The sequence below is a fragment of the Bombina bombina genome, chromosome 6, assembly GCF_027579735.1.
Source record: "Bombina bombina isolate aBomBom1 chromosome 6, aBomBom1.pri, whole genome shotgun sequence".
Lineage (NCBI taxonomy): Eukaryota > Metazoa > Chordata > Amphibia > Anura > Bombinatoridae > Bombina > Bombina bombina.
Genome location: NC_069504.1, coordinates 283,363,763 through 283,380,171, shown reverse-complemented (window position 1 = coordinate 283,380,171; position 16,409 = coordinate 283,363,763). Strand labels below are relative to the sequence as shown.

Below are 16,409 nucleotides of genomic sequence, written 5' to 3'. Positions count from 1 at the left end.
TGGTGAAATATGTTCAATTTGTACAGATTGACTTTTATTTAAAGTAGCATCAATACAGTTAGTACATAAATTTCTATTGGGCTCCACTTTGGCTTTAGCACATATAGCACAGATATCTTCCTCTGAATCAGACATGTTTAACACACTAGCAAATAAACTAGCAACTTGGAAATACTTTTCAAGTAATTTACTATAATATGAAAACGTACTGTGCCTATAAGAAGCACAGAAAAAGTTATGACAGTTGAAAATTAATAAACTGAAAAGTTATAGCATCAAATCTTTGTAAAAAACACAATTTTAGCAAAGGATTGCTCCCATTAGCAAAGGATAACTAACCCTGATAGCAGAAAAAAAAAATACAGAAATAAACGTTTTTTGTTTTTTTTATCACAGTCAACTACAATCTCACAGCTCTGCTGTGAGTGATTACCTCCCTCAAAACAAGTTTTGAAGACCCCTGAGTTCTGTAGAGATGAACCGGATCATGCAGGGAAGACAATAAACTTCTGACTGAATTTTTTTGATGCATAGCAAAAGCACCAAAAAAGGCCCCTCCCCCTCACACATAACAGTGAGAGAGATCAGTAAACTGTCATAAATTAAATAAAACGACTGCCAAGTGGAAAAAAATAGTGCCCAAAACATTTTTTCACCCAGTACCTCAGAAAATTAAACGATTTTACATGCCAGCAAAAAACGTTTAACATTAATAAATTGAGTGTTATTAAAAAGCCTGTTGCTAGTCCCTGCAAATTAGGCTAAAGTTTTATGCATACAGTATAATTCCAGTGAAGTGCCATTCCCCAGAATACTGAAGTGTAAAATATACATACATGACAGCCTGATACCAGTTGCTGCTACTGCATTTAAGGCTGAGTTTACATTATATCGGTATGGTAGAATTTTCTCATCAATTCCATTGTCAGAAAATAATAAGCTGCTACATACCTCTTTGCAGATTAATCTGCCCGCTGTCCCCTGATCTGAAGTTTACCTCTCCTCAGATGGCCGAGAAACAGCAATATGATCTTAACTACTCCGGCTAAAATCATAGAAAAACTCAGGTAGATTCTTCTTCAAATTCTACCAGAGAAGGAATAACACACTCCGGTGCTATTATAAAATAACAAACTTTTGATTGAAGGTATGAAACTAAGTATAATCACCAAAGTCCTCTCACACATCCTATCTATTCGTTGGGTGCAAGAGAATGACTGGTAATGGCAGTTAGGGGAGGAGCTATGTAGCAGCTCTGCTGGGTGAATCCTCTTGCACTTCCTGTTGGGGAGGAGTTAATATCCCATAAGTAATGGATGATCCGTGGACTGGATACACTTAACAAGAGAAAAAGCTTAGCACCCAGGTGGGAAAGTGCTTAGCACTCAAAGGGTTAAGGGGTTAAAGGAACAGTCTAGTCAAAAATAAACTTTCATGATTCAGAAACGGCATTTAATTTTAAACAAATTTCCAATTTACTATTATAAATTTTGCTTTGTTCTATTGGAATTCTTAGTTGAAAGCTAAACCTAGGTAGGCTCATATATTAAATTCTTAGCCATTGAAGGCTGCCTCTTATCTGAATACAGTTTGAAATTTTTTCACAACTAGAGGGCTTAGTTCATGTGTACCATATAGATAACACTATGCTCACACCTATAAAGTTACCTATGAGTCAGCACTGGTTGGCTAAAATGCAAGTCTGTCAAAAGAACTGAAATAAGGGGGCAGTCTGCAGAGGCTTAGATACAAGGTAATTACAGAGGTAAAAAGTGTATTAATATAACTGTGTTGGTTATGCAAACTGGGGAAAGGGTAATAAAGGGATTATCTTTTTATTTAAACAATACAAATTCTGGTGTAGACTGTCCCTTTAAAGAAGAATATCACCGTTATAACCTCAACTGAGTAAAAACAAATCCTCTCTGGTTCAGACAGACACACTATTTAGTTTGGAGAACTGGAAGGCCAAATAAAATACTTTAGCCTGACAGTTTCCAGTGTCCATGCCTTAGGTCAGAGAAGTTTTATCCAGAATACAGGATATCCCACAGCACAAGAAGACCAGAGCTACAGATTTCTACAGTTTGTCAGTACAACCTTGGTTTGATGTTGTCAATAAGAGAAGTTCATATTTTAGTGCATTTCTGACAAATGGCAGTGAGCAGCAAAGACAATCTCTAAACTGTAAAAATGTAGGTAAACATCATAAAGGCCTCCTAGGATGCAGGATAGCAAGTTTACAAAATAAATATATCACATTTATAAAGGGGGATTCTGTTGGTAGACAGTAGCTTTCAAAAACCCTAAAAAGCATTGTGCTCATTTTTTTCTGGTAAATGTTTGTGTTTAAACATGCACATCTTTGTATAAAAACAAAACTAATTGTCAGAAAGAGAAGAAAAAAAATGTCAGTGGTTCACATATCTAATTTCCAAAACTGAAAAAAAGTTGGGTAAAATAGCAAAAGTACCTTATCATGGGCTATGAGCAATGGCTCACTTTTAATTGTAGGTGCTTGAATATTCACTAACATTCCTGAATCCAGTAAACTGGAAGGCCTATTTAAACAAAGTAGAAAACAGCAGATCATTAAAAGCAAACAAAGAATATTCATGCTCAGTTAACAGAAATGTATGCAAATATAATGCTGAGCACGCCACATCATTATCAAAAATACATGAAAAAGACAAATCAGGACATTAACATACTCTCATACACAATAAGCATCCTCATTCTCTCAATTATCACCAATTTCTCTGCAGTTCTATGAAGTATTTTCACTAAAGAATGGAGATCTTTAGAGAAGGATGACATAAAACATTAAAAAAGAGGGCTATTTAGTTTAAGTGGCATAACAGTCAAAATTTAAATTTGCATGACTGCATTTCAATTATGAATAGAAACTATTTTCACAACATACTTGTAGGCGCAAAAAAACGCATCTAGTAAAAGTTATTGTTTCAGTGGTATATACAAATATGCTGCAGATGCCCCATGCACCCTCATTCATAAACTGCCCCAGTACAGATAGCAAATCGTGGCGTGCTCCATGTCAGCGAATTCTTAATCTGTGCCAATTAATCCATCAACAACAGAGCAGCATGGTGTCTAAATGCTGGTGCACAGGGCATGCACATAGTATATATTTACATATCCTGCTGAAACAGCAATAGCTTTTACTAAAATAAATGCATGTTTCAATTTTGATCCTTATATCTCTTATATGTTCTGCTATGCATCATCATCATTTATAGATTGTCAGAAATTATAATCCTCCGCTGTTCTTTAGAAATGCGTTTTATTTCAGCATGTCTCAGAAATATGAGCAACGTCTTTTCTGAACTACTGGATTCTTTCAGAAACCAAGTCTTTAAATCTTTATTTTCAAGGGGAAAAACCTTAAACTATATTCCAAGTTAAAGTGAATGTAAAGTCACACTGTCCCGTTAACACTGCAGTAACCATCATTTTAAAAAAAAATCGATACTTTAATTCATCCTTTTATATTTTTTTTTTAGCTTGTTTTTTAACTTACTAGACGTGCGCTCGAAGTACTAATCCTCCGCCTGCCATCTTAGATTTCTGAGTGACAGATCAAGCTAAATCTGGTCTCCCAATCATTGAATCCCCCCAGAGGGGACCAAACCCCTTTTCCATACGTCACGCGTTCCTTTTGCTCCTGCGTTAGACCGCTACTCTTCTATTCAACTCAGACGCGTGTTTACGCTTCGCACATGCGCTGTAGCATAATTTACGGTCTTTGCAAAATATTCACCAATCGTCCTGCAGCCAGGTAAGTAGCGACCTTCTCAGCGCCAATGTAAATAAATACTGTATATGATTTCGGTAACGTATTTTAAACATGGCAATATAATAGAGATGCATATTGAACGAAAATATGATTATTGTCAATAGTTCTATTTAAATTATTATATAAACGATCGAATGTTATTGTTACTTGGCAACAATTTAATGCCGTGGAACGCATGCGCAGTTGTTCTACTAGACGTGAACGAGCTTTCAGAAGTAGTAAACAGAGGGTGGGACCACTCCCTATGTAACAGGGAGGAAAATAAGGAAGTTGCGGATGGGAGGAGCTGTGCTTGAAAACGGACGAAAATTGGTGATCAAAATAGATCAATAATATTGTTGTTTTTTTTGTTTGTTTTTTTAAAAAGTGGCGGTTTAGCAAATATACACTCAAGGAATCCATATGTGCAATCAATACTATAAAAATTAACATTCACTTTAAGCTTTCCACTGTACTATTTGTATTATAATAGGGGCTACTTTTTAAACAGCACTGTAACATAAAAAGCTTTGAAGGAAAATTATAAAGAAAAAGAAAAATAAGTCCAACGGTTTGCTTCAGAAATAATATATATGATAAAGTCACTGATTAGATTAATGAATTGATAGTATAGCAAGATTAAAGTGATATACTCTGAGTGAAGTATACAATGCCTAATAGTTTTAACTCATCATTATGATGAACTATATACAGCCATGTTGTGAGTTTTGCTGTTGTATCACCTGGCAGGCTTTGAAAAAATGTATCAAAAATATCCATTCCAGAAAAATGAAAAAATAAAATCATTAAAATCTACATCTATCTTAAAGTGCGTTTAGTTCTCTACTCTACTGCATAGCAACTGTCTCATCTTCCTATTCAGAAATGTTCAATAGTTTTGTTTGGTTTCATACCTGGAGTATAATTTATATACAGGATTAACATACCTTGCAGTTTTGTTCTCTGTCACAAATGTGGTTGTTGCAGCAAGTGGACTGCGTAAGTCCTTGCGAATGTAGATTTTTTCAGTGGATGCAGCACAATTTGAGGATTTTTCTCGGGAGACTTCAATAGGTTTTCGCTCACACTGCACAGCTATAGCAAAGGGTAAGGAAAAACAATGGCATTAACTTTAGGCATAATCACCTCCTCAATGCTTACAGCTAATTAAAGCACCACATTTCTTATATTTTATGATCCCACTTAATGAAAACATGAATGTGGATTTGTTATTAAAAAGCGACAATAAAGTCAAAATAATACTTTCATGGTTTAGAAGCAGCAGGGCACTATTGGGAGATAGCTGGTGATTGCTGGCTGCACACGTATGTCTTGTCATTGGCTCACCATATGTGTTCAGCTAGGCCTCAGTAACAAATGGTTACTTTGGATCTGACTTTAACTATGTGTGTAACACCTTTGTAGGGGTTAAATACATATGTAAATCAAGCAACACTTCAATAATAAAATGCTCTAAAGCTTTCAGACTTTTTTTGCACTTTTATGTCCCTTTAAGAGCTATTTTTATTGAGAGGATACACCAACAGATATAAAAAAAAGATTAAAATGAATACAAATATTAATATTGCATTAAAAGATAGCACTGAAACTGTAATAAGTTTTAATATAATCATTTTTAAAAACATAAGTATTGAAAAAAAGATTTATGAAATGCATTCACGTACATTTAACCCCTTAATGACAACTGACGTAGCAGGTACGTCCTGCAAAAACTAGCAGTTAGTGACAATGGACGTACCTGGTACGTCAGTTGTCTAAGAGAGTGCTGGAAGCGATCGCAATCGCTTCCAGCAGCTCTCAGGGTATTGCAGTGATGCCTCGATATTGAGGCATCCTGCAATACCCTTTAAAAAGCATCCGATGCAGAGAGAGCCACTCTGTGGCCCTCTCTGCACCGGTAGCGATGGGGCCGTTCGTTGGTGGGTGGGAGCTTACAAGGGAGGAGGGTGGGCGGCCCATCGCTACCCGGCATCCGGTTCCTACAAGTGCATTGTGCACGCCGGATGCCGGGAGCGAGCGGAGGGGGGGCCTGCGTGCGCGCGTGCGTGTGTGTGTGCGCGCGCGCGTGCGCAGCAAACACTGCCACCAATGAATTTTGTTAAGAGGGAGGGGGGGTGCAGCAAACTGTAAAAAAATTAATAATAATAGGATCTGGTAGGGTTAGGGGGGTGGGGGTACTGGGGGGGGGCAGCTACACTACAGAAAAAATGAAAAACAAACATTTAAAAATAAAAAAAAAACATAATTTATGCTTACCTGATAAATTCCTTTCTTCTGTTGTGTGATCAGTCCACGGGTCATCATTACTTCTGGGATATAACTCCTCCCCAACAGGAAATGCAAGAGGATTCACCCAGCAGAGCTGCATATAGCTCCTCCCCTCTACGTCAGTCCCAGTCATTCGACCAAGAATCAACGAGAAAGGAGTAACCAAGGGTGAAGTGGTGACTGGAGTATAATTTAAAAAATATTTACCTGCCTTAAAACAGGGCGGGCCGTGGACTGATCACACAACAGAAGAAAGGAATTTATCAGGTAAGCATAAATTATGTTTTATTGTGTTATGTGTGATCAGTCCACGGGTCATCATTACTTCTGGGATACCAATACCAAAGCAAAAGTACACGGATGACGGGAGGGATAGGCAGGCTCATTATACAGAAGGAACCACTGCCTGAAGAACCTTTCTCCCAAAAATAGCCTCCGAAGAAGCAAAAGTGTCAAACTTGTAAAATTTGGAAAAAGTATGAAGCGAAGACCAAGTTGCAGCCTTGCAAATCTGTTCAACAGAGGCCTCATTCTTAAAGGCCCAAGTGGAAGCCACAGCTCTAGTGGAGTGGGCTGTAATTCTTTCAGGAGGCTGCTGTCCAGCAGTCTCATAGGCTAAACGTATTATGCTACGAAGCCAAAAAGAGAGAGAGGTAGCAGAAGCTTTTTGACCTCTCCTCTGTCCAGAATAAACGACAAACAGGGAAGAAGTTTGGCGAAAATCTTTAGTTGCCTGCAAGTAGAACTTGAGGGCACGAACTACATCCAGATTGTGTAGAAGACGTTCCTTCTTTGAAGAAGGATTTGGACACAGGGATGGAACAACAATCTCTTGATTGATGTTCCTGTTAGTGACTACCTTAGGTAAGAACCCAGGTTTAGTACGCAGAACTACCTTGTCTGAGTGAAAAATCAGATAAGGGGAATCACAATGTAAGGCTGATAACTCAGAAACTCTTCGAGCCGAGGAAATAGCCATTAAAAACAGAACTTTCCAAGATAACAATTTTATATCAATGGAATGAAGGGGTTCAAACGGAACACCCTGTAAAACGTTAAGAACTAAGTTTAAACTCCATGGCGGAGCAACAGCCTTAAACACAGGCTTGATCCTAGCTAGAGCCTGACAAAAGGCCTGGACGTCTGGATCTTCTGACAGACGCCTGTGTAACAAGATGGACAGAGCTGAAATCTGTCCCTTTAATGAGCTAGCTGATAAACCCTTTTCTAAGCCTTCTTGTAGAAAAGACAATATCCTAGCGATCCTAACCTTACTCCAGGAGTAACCTTTGGATTCGCACCAGTATAGGTATTTCCGCCATATTTTATGGTAAATCCTTCTGGTAACAGGCTTCCTAGCCTGAATCAGGGTATCAATAACCGACTCAGAAAAACCACGTTTTGATAAAATCAAGCGTTCAATTTCCAAGCAGTCAGCTTCAGAGAAGTTAGATTTTGATGTTTGAATGGACCCTGTATCAGAAGGTCCTGTCTTAGAGGTAGAGACCAAGGCGGACAGGATGACATGTCCACTAGATCTGCATACCAAGTCCTGCGTGGCCATGCAGGTGCTATTAGAATTACTGATGCTCTCTCCTGTTTGATTTTGGCAATCAATCGAGGAAGCAGCGGGAAGGGTGGAAACACATAAGCCATCCCGAAGTTCCAAGGTGCTGTCAAAGCATCTATCAGAACTGCTTCCGGATCCCTGGATCTGGACCCGTAGCGAGGAAGTTTGGCGTTCTGGCGAGACGCCATGAGATCTATCTCTGGTTTGCCCCAACGTCGAAGTATTTGGGCAAAGACCTCCGGATGAAGTTCCCACTCCCCCGGATGAAAAGTCTGGCGACTCAAGAAATCCGCCTCCCAGTTCTCCACTCCCGGGATGTGGATTGCTGACAGGTGGCAAGAGTGAGACTCTGCCCAGCGAATTATCCTTGATACTTCCATCATTGCTAGGGAGCTTCTTGTCCCTCCCTGATGGTTGATGTAAGCTACAGTCGTGATGTTGTCCGACTGAAACCTGATGAACCCCCGAGTTGTTAACTGGGGCCAAGCCAGAAGGGCATTGAGAACCGCTCTCAATTCCAGAATGTTTATTGGCAGGAGACTCTCCTCCTGATTCCAAAGTCCCTGAGCCTTCAGAGAATTCCAGACAGCGCCCCAACCTAGTAGGCTGGCGTCTGTTGTTACAATTGTCCAGTCTGGCCTGCTGAATGGCATCCCCCTGGACAGGTGTGGCCGATAAAGCCACCATAGAAGAGAATTTCTGGTCTCTTGATTTAGATTCAGAGTAGGGGACAAATCTGAGTAATCCCCATTCCACTGACTTAGCATGCATAATTGCAGCGGTCTGAGATGTAGGCGTGCAAAAGGTACTATGTCCATTGCCGCTACCATCAAGCCGATCACCTCCATGCATTGAGCTACTGACGGGTGTTGAATGGAATGAAGGACACGGCATGCGTTTTGAAGCTTTGTTAACCTGTCTTCTGTCAGGTAAATCTTCATTTCTACAGAATCTATAAGAGTCCCCAAGAATGGAACTCTTGTGAGAGGAAAGAGAGAACTCTTCTTTTCGTTCACTTTCCATCCATGCGACCTTAGAAATGCCAGAACTAACTCTGTATGAGACTTGGCAGTTTGAAAGCTTGAAGCTTGTATTAGAATGTCGTCTAGGTACGGAGCTACCGAAATCCCTCGCGGTCTTAGTACCGCCAGAAGGGCACCCAGAACCTTTGTGAAGATTCTTGGAGCCGTAGCCAATCCGAATGGAAGAGCTACAAACTGGTAGTGCCTGTCTAAGAAGGCAAACCTTAGATACCGGTGATGATCTTTGTGGATCGGAATGTGAAGGTAAGCATCCTTTAAATCCACAGTGGTCATGTACTGACCCTCTTGGATCATGGGTAAAATTGTCCGAATAGTTTCCATTTTGAACGATGGAACTCTTAGGAATTTGTTTAGAATCTTTAAATCTAAGATTGGCCTGAAAGTTCCCTCTTTTTTGGGAACCACAAACAGGTTTGAGTAGAACCCTTGTCCTTGTTCCGACCGCGGAACCGGATGGATCACTCCCATTAATAACAGATCTTGTACGCAGCGTAGAAACGCTTCTTTCTTTATCTGGTTTGTTGACAACCTTGACAGATGAAATCTCCCTCTTGGGGGAGATAATTTGAAGTCTAGAAGGTATCCCTGAGATATGATCTCTAGTGCCCAGGGATCCTGAACATCTCTTGCCCAGGCCTGGGCGAAGAGAGAGAGTCTGCCCCCCCACTAGATCCGGTCCCGGATCGGGGGCTCTCGATTCATGCTGTCTTTGGGGCAGCAGCAGGTTTCCTGGCCTGCTTGCTCTTGTTCCAGGCCTGGTTAGGCTTCCAGCCTTGCCTGTAACGAGCAACAGCTCCTTCCTGTTTTGGTGCAGTGGAGGTTGATGCTGCTCCTGTTTTGAAATTCCGAAAGGGACGAAAATTAGACTGTCTAGCCTTAGCTTTGGCTTTGTCTTGGGGTAGGGCGTGGCCCTTACCTCCTGTAATGTCAGCGATAATTTCTTTCAAACCGGGCCCAAATAAAGACTGCCCCTTGAAAGGTATATTAAGTAATTTGGACTTAGAAGTAACATCTGCTGACCAGGATTTTAGCCACAGCGCCCTACGTGCCTGTATGGCGAATCCTGAGTTCTTAGCCGTAAGTTTGGTTAAATGTACTACGGCCTCCGAAATGAAAGAATTAGCTAGTTTAAGGACTCTAAGCCTGTCCGTAATGTCGTCTAGCGTAGATGAACTAAGGTTCTCTTCCAGCGACTCAATCCAAAATGCTGCCGCAGCCGTAATCGGCGCGATACATGCAAGGGGTTGCAATATAAAACCTTGTTGAACAAACATTTTCTTAAGGTAACCCTCTAATTTTTTATCCATTGGATCTGAGAAAGCACAGCTATCCTCCACCGGGATAGTGGTACGCTTAGCTAAAGTAGAAACTGCTCCCTCCACCTTGGGGACCGTTTGCCATAAGTCCCGAGTGGTGGCGTCTATTGGAAACATCTTTCTAAATATTGGAGGGGGTGAGAACGGCACACCGGGTCTATCCCACTCCTTAGTAACAATTTCAGTTAGTCTCTTAGGTATAGGAAAAACTTCAGTACTCGCCGGTACCGCAAAGTATTTATCCAACCTGCACAGTTTCTCTGGTATTGCAACGGTGTTACAATCGTTGAGAGCTGCTAAGACCTCCCCTAGTAATACACGGAGGTTCTCCAATTTAAATTTAAAATTTGAAATATCTGAGTCCAATCTGTTTGGATCAGAACCGTCACCCACAGAATGAAGCTCTCCGTCCTCATGCTCTGCGAGCTGTGACGCAGTATCAGACATGGCCCTAGCATTGTCAGCGCACTCTGTTCTCACCCCAGAGTGATCACGCTTGCCTCTTAGTTCTGGTAATTTAGACAAAACTTCAGTCATAACAGTAGCCATATCTTGTAATGTTATCTGTAATGGCCGCCCAGATGTACTAGGCGCCATAATATCACGCACCTCCCGGGCGGGAGATGCAGGTACTGCCGCGTGAGGCGAGTTAGTCGGCATAACTCTCCCCTCGCTGTTTGGTGAAATTTGTTCACATTGTACAGATTGACTTTTATTTAAAGTAGCATCAATACAGTTAGTACATAAATTTCTATTGGGCTCCACCTTGGCATTGGAACAAATGACACAGATATCTTCCTCTGAGTCAGACATGTTTAACACACTAGCAAAAAAACTTACAACTTGGTTATAATCTTTTTTAGCAAAAACGTACTGTGCCTCAAAGAGGTACTAAACGATTAAATGACAGTTGAAATAATGAACTGAAAAACAGTTATAGCATCAAACTTTAAAACAACACAACTTTTAGCAAAGGTTTGTTCCCATTAGTAAAATAACAATAATTAAATTTGACATAAAAAATACAAAGCAACGTTTTTATTCACAGTCACTATAAGAATTCTCACAGCTCTGCTGAGAGAATTTACCTCCCTTAAAAGAAGTTTGAAGACCCCTGAGATCTGTCAGAGATGAACCGGATCATGCAGGAAATATAAAAGTAACTGACTGGAATTTTTTGATGCGTAGCAAAGAGCGCCAAAAACGGCCCCTCCCTCTCCCACACAGCAGTGAAGAGAAACGAAACTGTCACAAATAAAAGCAAAAAAGGCTGCCAAGTGGAAAATAATGCCCAAATATTTATTCACACAGTACCTCAGCAATGTAAACGATTCTACATTCCAGCAAAAACGTTTAACATGATAATTAGTTATTAAAAGGATTAGTGACCTTTAACAGAGTAGTTCCGGTGAAATACCATCCCCAGAATACTGAAGTGTATACATACATGTCATTTTAACGGTATGGCAGGATTTTCTCATCAATTCCATTCAGAAAATAAAAACTGCTACATACCTCAATGCAGATTCATCTGCCCGCTGTCCCCTGATCTGAAGCCTTTACCTCCCTCAGATGGCCGAGAACAGCAATATGATCTTAACAACTCCGGTTAAAATCATAGTAAAAAACTCTGGCAGATTCTTCCTCAAACTCTGCCAGAGAAGTAATAACACGCTCCGGTGCTATTGTAAAATAACAAACTTTTGATTGAAGTCATAAAAACTAAGTATAATCACCATAGTCCTCTCACACATCCTATCTAGTCGTTGGGTGCAAGAGAATGACTGGGACTGACGTAGAGGGGAGGAGCTATATGCAGCTCTGCTGGGTGAATCCTCTTGCATTTCCTGTTGGGGAGGAGTTATATCCCAGAAGTAATGATGACCCGTGGACTGATCACACATAACAGAAGAAACACACTTTATTTTTTGGGGAAAACTGGGTACTGGCAGACAGCTGCCAGTACCCAAGATGGTGGCAAATAGGTAGGTGGGGAGGGTTAGAGAGGTGTTTGGGGGGGATCAGGGAGGTTGGGGGTTAAGGCAGGGGTCCATCACAGCTGAATAATTAAAAAAAAAAAAAAAAAAAAAAAAAAAAACACCTTTTATTTTAGTACTGGCAGACTTTCTGCCAGTACTTAAGATGGCGGGGACAATTGTGGGGTGGGGGAGGGAAGAGAGCTGTCTGGGAGGGATCAGGGGGTGGGATGTGTCAGGTGGGAGGCTAATCTCTACACTAAAGCTAAAATTAACCCTGCAAGCTCTCTAAAAGGTACCTAATTAACCCCTTCGCTGCTGGGCTTAATACAAGTGTGGTGGGCCTAGATCAATACTTTGGGTTGTCTACTACACTACACTAAAGCTAAAATTAACCCTTCAAGGTCCCTACAAGATCCCTAATTAACCCCTTCACTGCTGGGCATAATACACGTGTGGTGCGCAGCTGCATTTAGCGGCCTTCTAATTACCAAAAAGCAACGCCAAAGCCATATATGTCTGCTATTTCTGAACAAAGGGGATCCCAGAGAAGCATTTACAACCATTTGTGCCATAATTGCACAAACTGTTTGTAAATAATTTCAGTGAGAAACCTAAAGTTTGTGACAAAATTTGTGAAAAAGTTAACAATTTTTTTTTATTTGCTCGCATTTGGCAGTGAAATGGTGGCATGAAATATACCAAAATGGGCATAAATCAATACTTTGGGTTGTCTTCTAAAAAAAAATATATACATGTCAAGGGATATTCAGGGATTCCGGGCAGATATCAGTGTTCCAATGTAACTAGCGCTAATTTTGAAAAAAAGTGGTTTGGAAATAGCAAAGTTCTACTTGTACTTATTGCCCTATAACTTGCAAAAAAAGCAAACAACATGTAACCATTGGGTATTTCTAAACTCAGGACAAAATTTAGAAACTATTTAGCATGGGTGTTTTTTGGTGGTTGTAGATGTGTAACAGATTTTGGAGGTCAAAGTTAGAAAAAGTGTGTTTTTTTCCATTTTTTCCTCATATTTTATATATTTTTTATATTAAATTATAAGATATGATGAAAAAAATTGTATCTTTAGAAAGTCCATTTAATGGCGAGAAAAACGGTATATAATATGTGTGGGTACAGTAAATGAGTAAGAGGAAAATTACAGCTAAACACAAACACTGCAGAAATTTAAAAATAGCCATTGTCATTAAGGGTAAGAAAACTGAAAAATGGTCCGGTCATTAAGGGGTTAAAGAGACATGAATTTTTTTCTTTCCGGATTCAGATAGAATATACCATTTTAACCAACTTTCCAATTTACTTGTATTATCAAATATACTGCATTCCCTTTATATTCCCTTTATATCCTTTGCTGAAGGAGCAGCAATGCACTATCAAGATCTAGCTGAACAGATGGGGGACTTCCGGGCAGCGGCCATGACAGGTCGTGAGATTTACAGCTGCTCCAGCTTTCCAGGCTTATCTGTGTGATATCACCTACTTATGCTGCCACCTAAGCTAGTGACACACATATTATGAATCGGATTAAATTGCTCTTCAATTCCATACCTAGATTCCCAAGATTTCTGCAAGCTTAATCTTCCGGAGCTTACTGAGAGGTTGCGGCCTCTACTAAACCCCCCCCCGTCTGAGCACCTACGGGCCTCAGTCGTTGCACAGTGCCAAAAGTGCGCTGCAAATACCTAACGCAGATTCCTCCTATTTTAATTTACTCAACCCCCCTGTGGAGATGGTGGTCCTGATTCTGGCGGAGATCAAGGCCCTACTTGATTCTTACCTGCTCTCATTTGCTGAGACCCGGCAGGACACAACGGAGCTCCCCACGTGGGATGAACATGGCGACAATACAGAAGTGAATTACAGGCGCGGCAGCACTATGGAGCCCCAGCGAGTATATCTTACACCAGGAAACGGAGATGCCTACATGGGGTCTGAACGCGGGGCCTAGAACAAGATAGGAGGGCCTTTGCAGTTTGCCTCTAGCGGCAATGGAGGAGAGAGAGTGCCGGTGGCCCGTCTCAGGGTCTCCTGCAAGAGAGCTCCTGAGGTGGAGAACGAAGCCTGTGGAGATGTAGCCACACTAACCACCACCTCAGGAAATACAAGGAACATTCCCCACCAATGGCATTCTACACTACTTACCTATCCATCGATCCAAGTGAGCTCCATCGCTGTACACCGCTCGCATGGGAATTGGACTTACCAGCTGGAGGACGGTAGCACCCTCATAATGTCCTTATTGGCAACGGCCCTATTCGATGCTCCCATTGAGCCAAATAACAAGGATTTGATCGCTGACCCACTTAATCTGTTGCCCTCGTCACATGTTCCTACATCCCTCTCTAAAAGTTTGTCCCGGGCTGGAGACCCTTTGTTTTATAGAGGCCTAAGGAAAATGCCACCATCTGAGGTACTCTACCCCTGCATCTTTATTCCATGGGACCCGGGGAAGTTCCCTCTCTGTGCTATCATCCACAAGCTACCTTTGGGTAAGGACTCCGGAGGCTAATTTTTAACAACAGAGAACCCTATACCTGCGCTTAATTGCATCACAAGTTTGTGGACTGTTCATAGACATTTAATGTTGATTACACCAGTTAGCTTGCAATTCCCCCATGCTCAGAATAAGAGCCTGATATATTATGTTTTTTTATGTTTATACTCTTTAGACATGTTTTAAACCATAATACCCATATGTGATATATAGGGGATATAATCAAAAGATAGTATGTCATTGTGCTTGGATATTTATGCTAACATATCTCTTTAAAATAAGGATGCCATATTCTAGTTAAGCATTTGATTACCCCTTCCTGTGTTTTCACGAAGTACTAGGGAGTTCATAGCCTAGCATTTTAGCATCTCCTTTTTCCATTTAGTTATGGTCTGAATTTTTACACTTGGCCTATTAATATCAGCATCTATTTTAACATAGGGGATCAAGTGGTTAGAAAATGGAGCGCCCTGTCTATTTTTTTTGTAACCCTTCCTCCCTTGTTCTACCAGTTAATATATCTCCACAGATTGGGCGACTTGAAAGGGCCATATCCTTTAACTAGGGGGTTACTCTATATCTCCAACATGTAACAGAGGAATTCTACATACTTAACAATAACAACAAAAAATAAAATAAATACATCATCTAGGACCCATGAGAGGTCTAATACTATTAAAGATTACTGGCTATAACTGTACATATCATACATCAGTGTGAGGTCCAAGAGTGGCCCAAAGAGGTATCTTACAGATATACTGTTAAACAGGCAAACAGTGTATATACTACATTTATTAGTTGCCATTTGAGTACGCACTCTACAGCTTTCCTGACTCATATTAGCTATATGCTCTGAATTTATTTTGATGTGTATTGTTTGTATTTGATTTGCTGGCACTTATCTTGTGTATGTCCTGAATTGAATTTTAATAAAAATTTCTTTAAAAAAAAATAAAAAAAAAATAAAAAAGATCTAGCTGAACACATCAAGTCAGCCAATCACAAGAGACAAATGCTAGCTTTCACTAGTGTATGATATTTACATATTCTTTTTCAACAATGGATACCAAGAGAACAAAGTGCATCTGAAAATAGAAGTGAATTTAAAAGTGTCTTAAAAAGGAAATTGGTGCTTACCTGATAAATTTGTTTCTTTTACAATATGACGAGTCCACGGATTTCATCCTTACTTATGGGATATCGCCTCCTGGTCAGCAGGAGGAGGCAAAGAGCACCACAGCAGAGCTGTATACATAGCTCCTCCCTTCCCTCTCACTCCAGTCATTCGACAAAGTTAGGAAGAGAAAGGAAAAGCCAAGGTGCAGAGGTGACTGAAGTTTAACAAAAATAAAAACCTGTCTTAGAAAATTACAGGGTGGGCCGTGGACTCATCATATCATAAAAGAAACAAAATTTATCAGGTAAGATATGACGAGTCCACGGATTTTATCCTTACTTATGGGATACAATACCAAAGCTATAGGACACGGATGAAAGGGAGGGACAAGACAGGAACCCAAACGGAAGGCACCACTGCTTGAAGAACCTTTCTCCCAAAAACAGCCTCGGACGAGGCAAAAGTATAAAATTTGGAAAAAATGTGAAGAGACGACCAAGTTGCAGTCTCGCAAATCTGTTCAACAGAAGCATCATTGTTAAAATGCCCAAGAGGAAGCCACAGTCCTAGTAGAATGATCCGTAATTCTTTCAGGAGGCTGCTGTCCAGCAGTCTCATATGCAAAACGGATGATACTCTTCAGCCAAAAAGAAAGAGGTAGCCGTAGCTTTCTGGCCCCTACTTTTCCAGAAAAAAACAACAAATAATGAAGATGATGGACGAAATTCTTTAGTCATCTGCAAGTAAAACTTCAGGGCACGGACCATGTCCAAGTTATGTAACAGAC

At 40.5% G+C, this 16,409-nt stretch overlaps 1 protein-coding gene across 2 annotated transcripts in view; it reads right to left on the bottom strand.

Annotated features, from left to right (window-relative positions):
• Positions 1-16,409, bottom strand: part of NR2C1 (nuclear receptor subfamily 2 group C member 1) — a 164,546-nt gene that overhangs the window by 44,310 nt on the left and 103,827 nt on the right. For both annotated transcript variants that reach the window (XM_053716892.1, XM_053716893.1), the window contains 2 exons: positions 4,741-4,888; positions 2,474-2,561 (listed from right to left, as the gene is read on the bottom strand). In XM_053716892.1, coding sequence (XP_053572867.1) covers positions 2,474-2,561; positions 4,741-4,888 — 236 coding nt within the window. The remainder of the gene's footprint in view (positions 1-2,473; positions 2,562-4,740; positions 4,889-16,409) is intronic.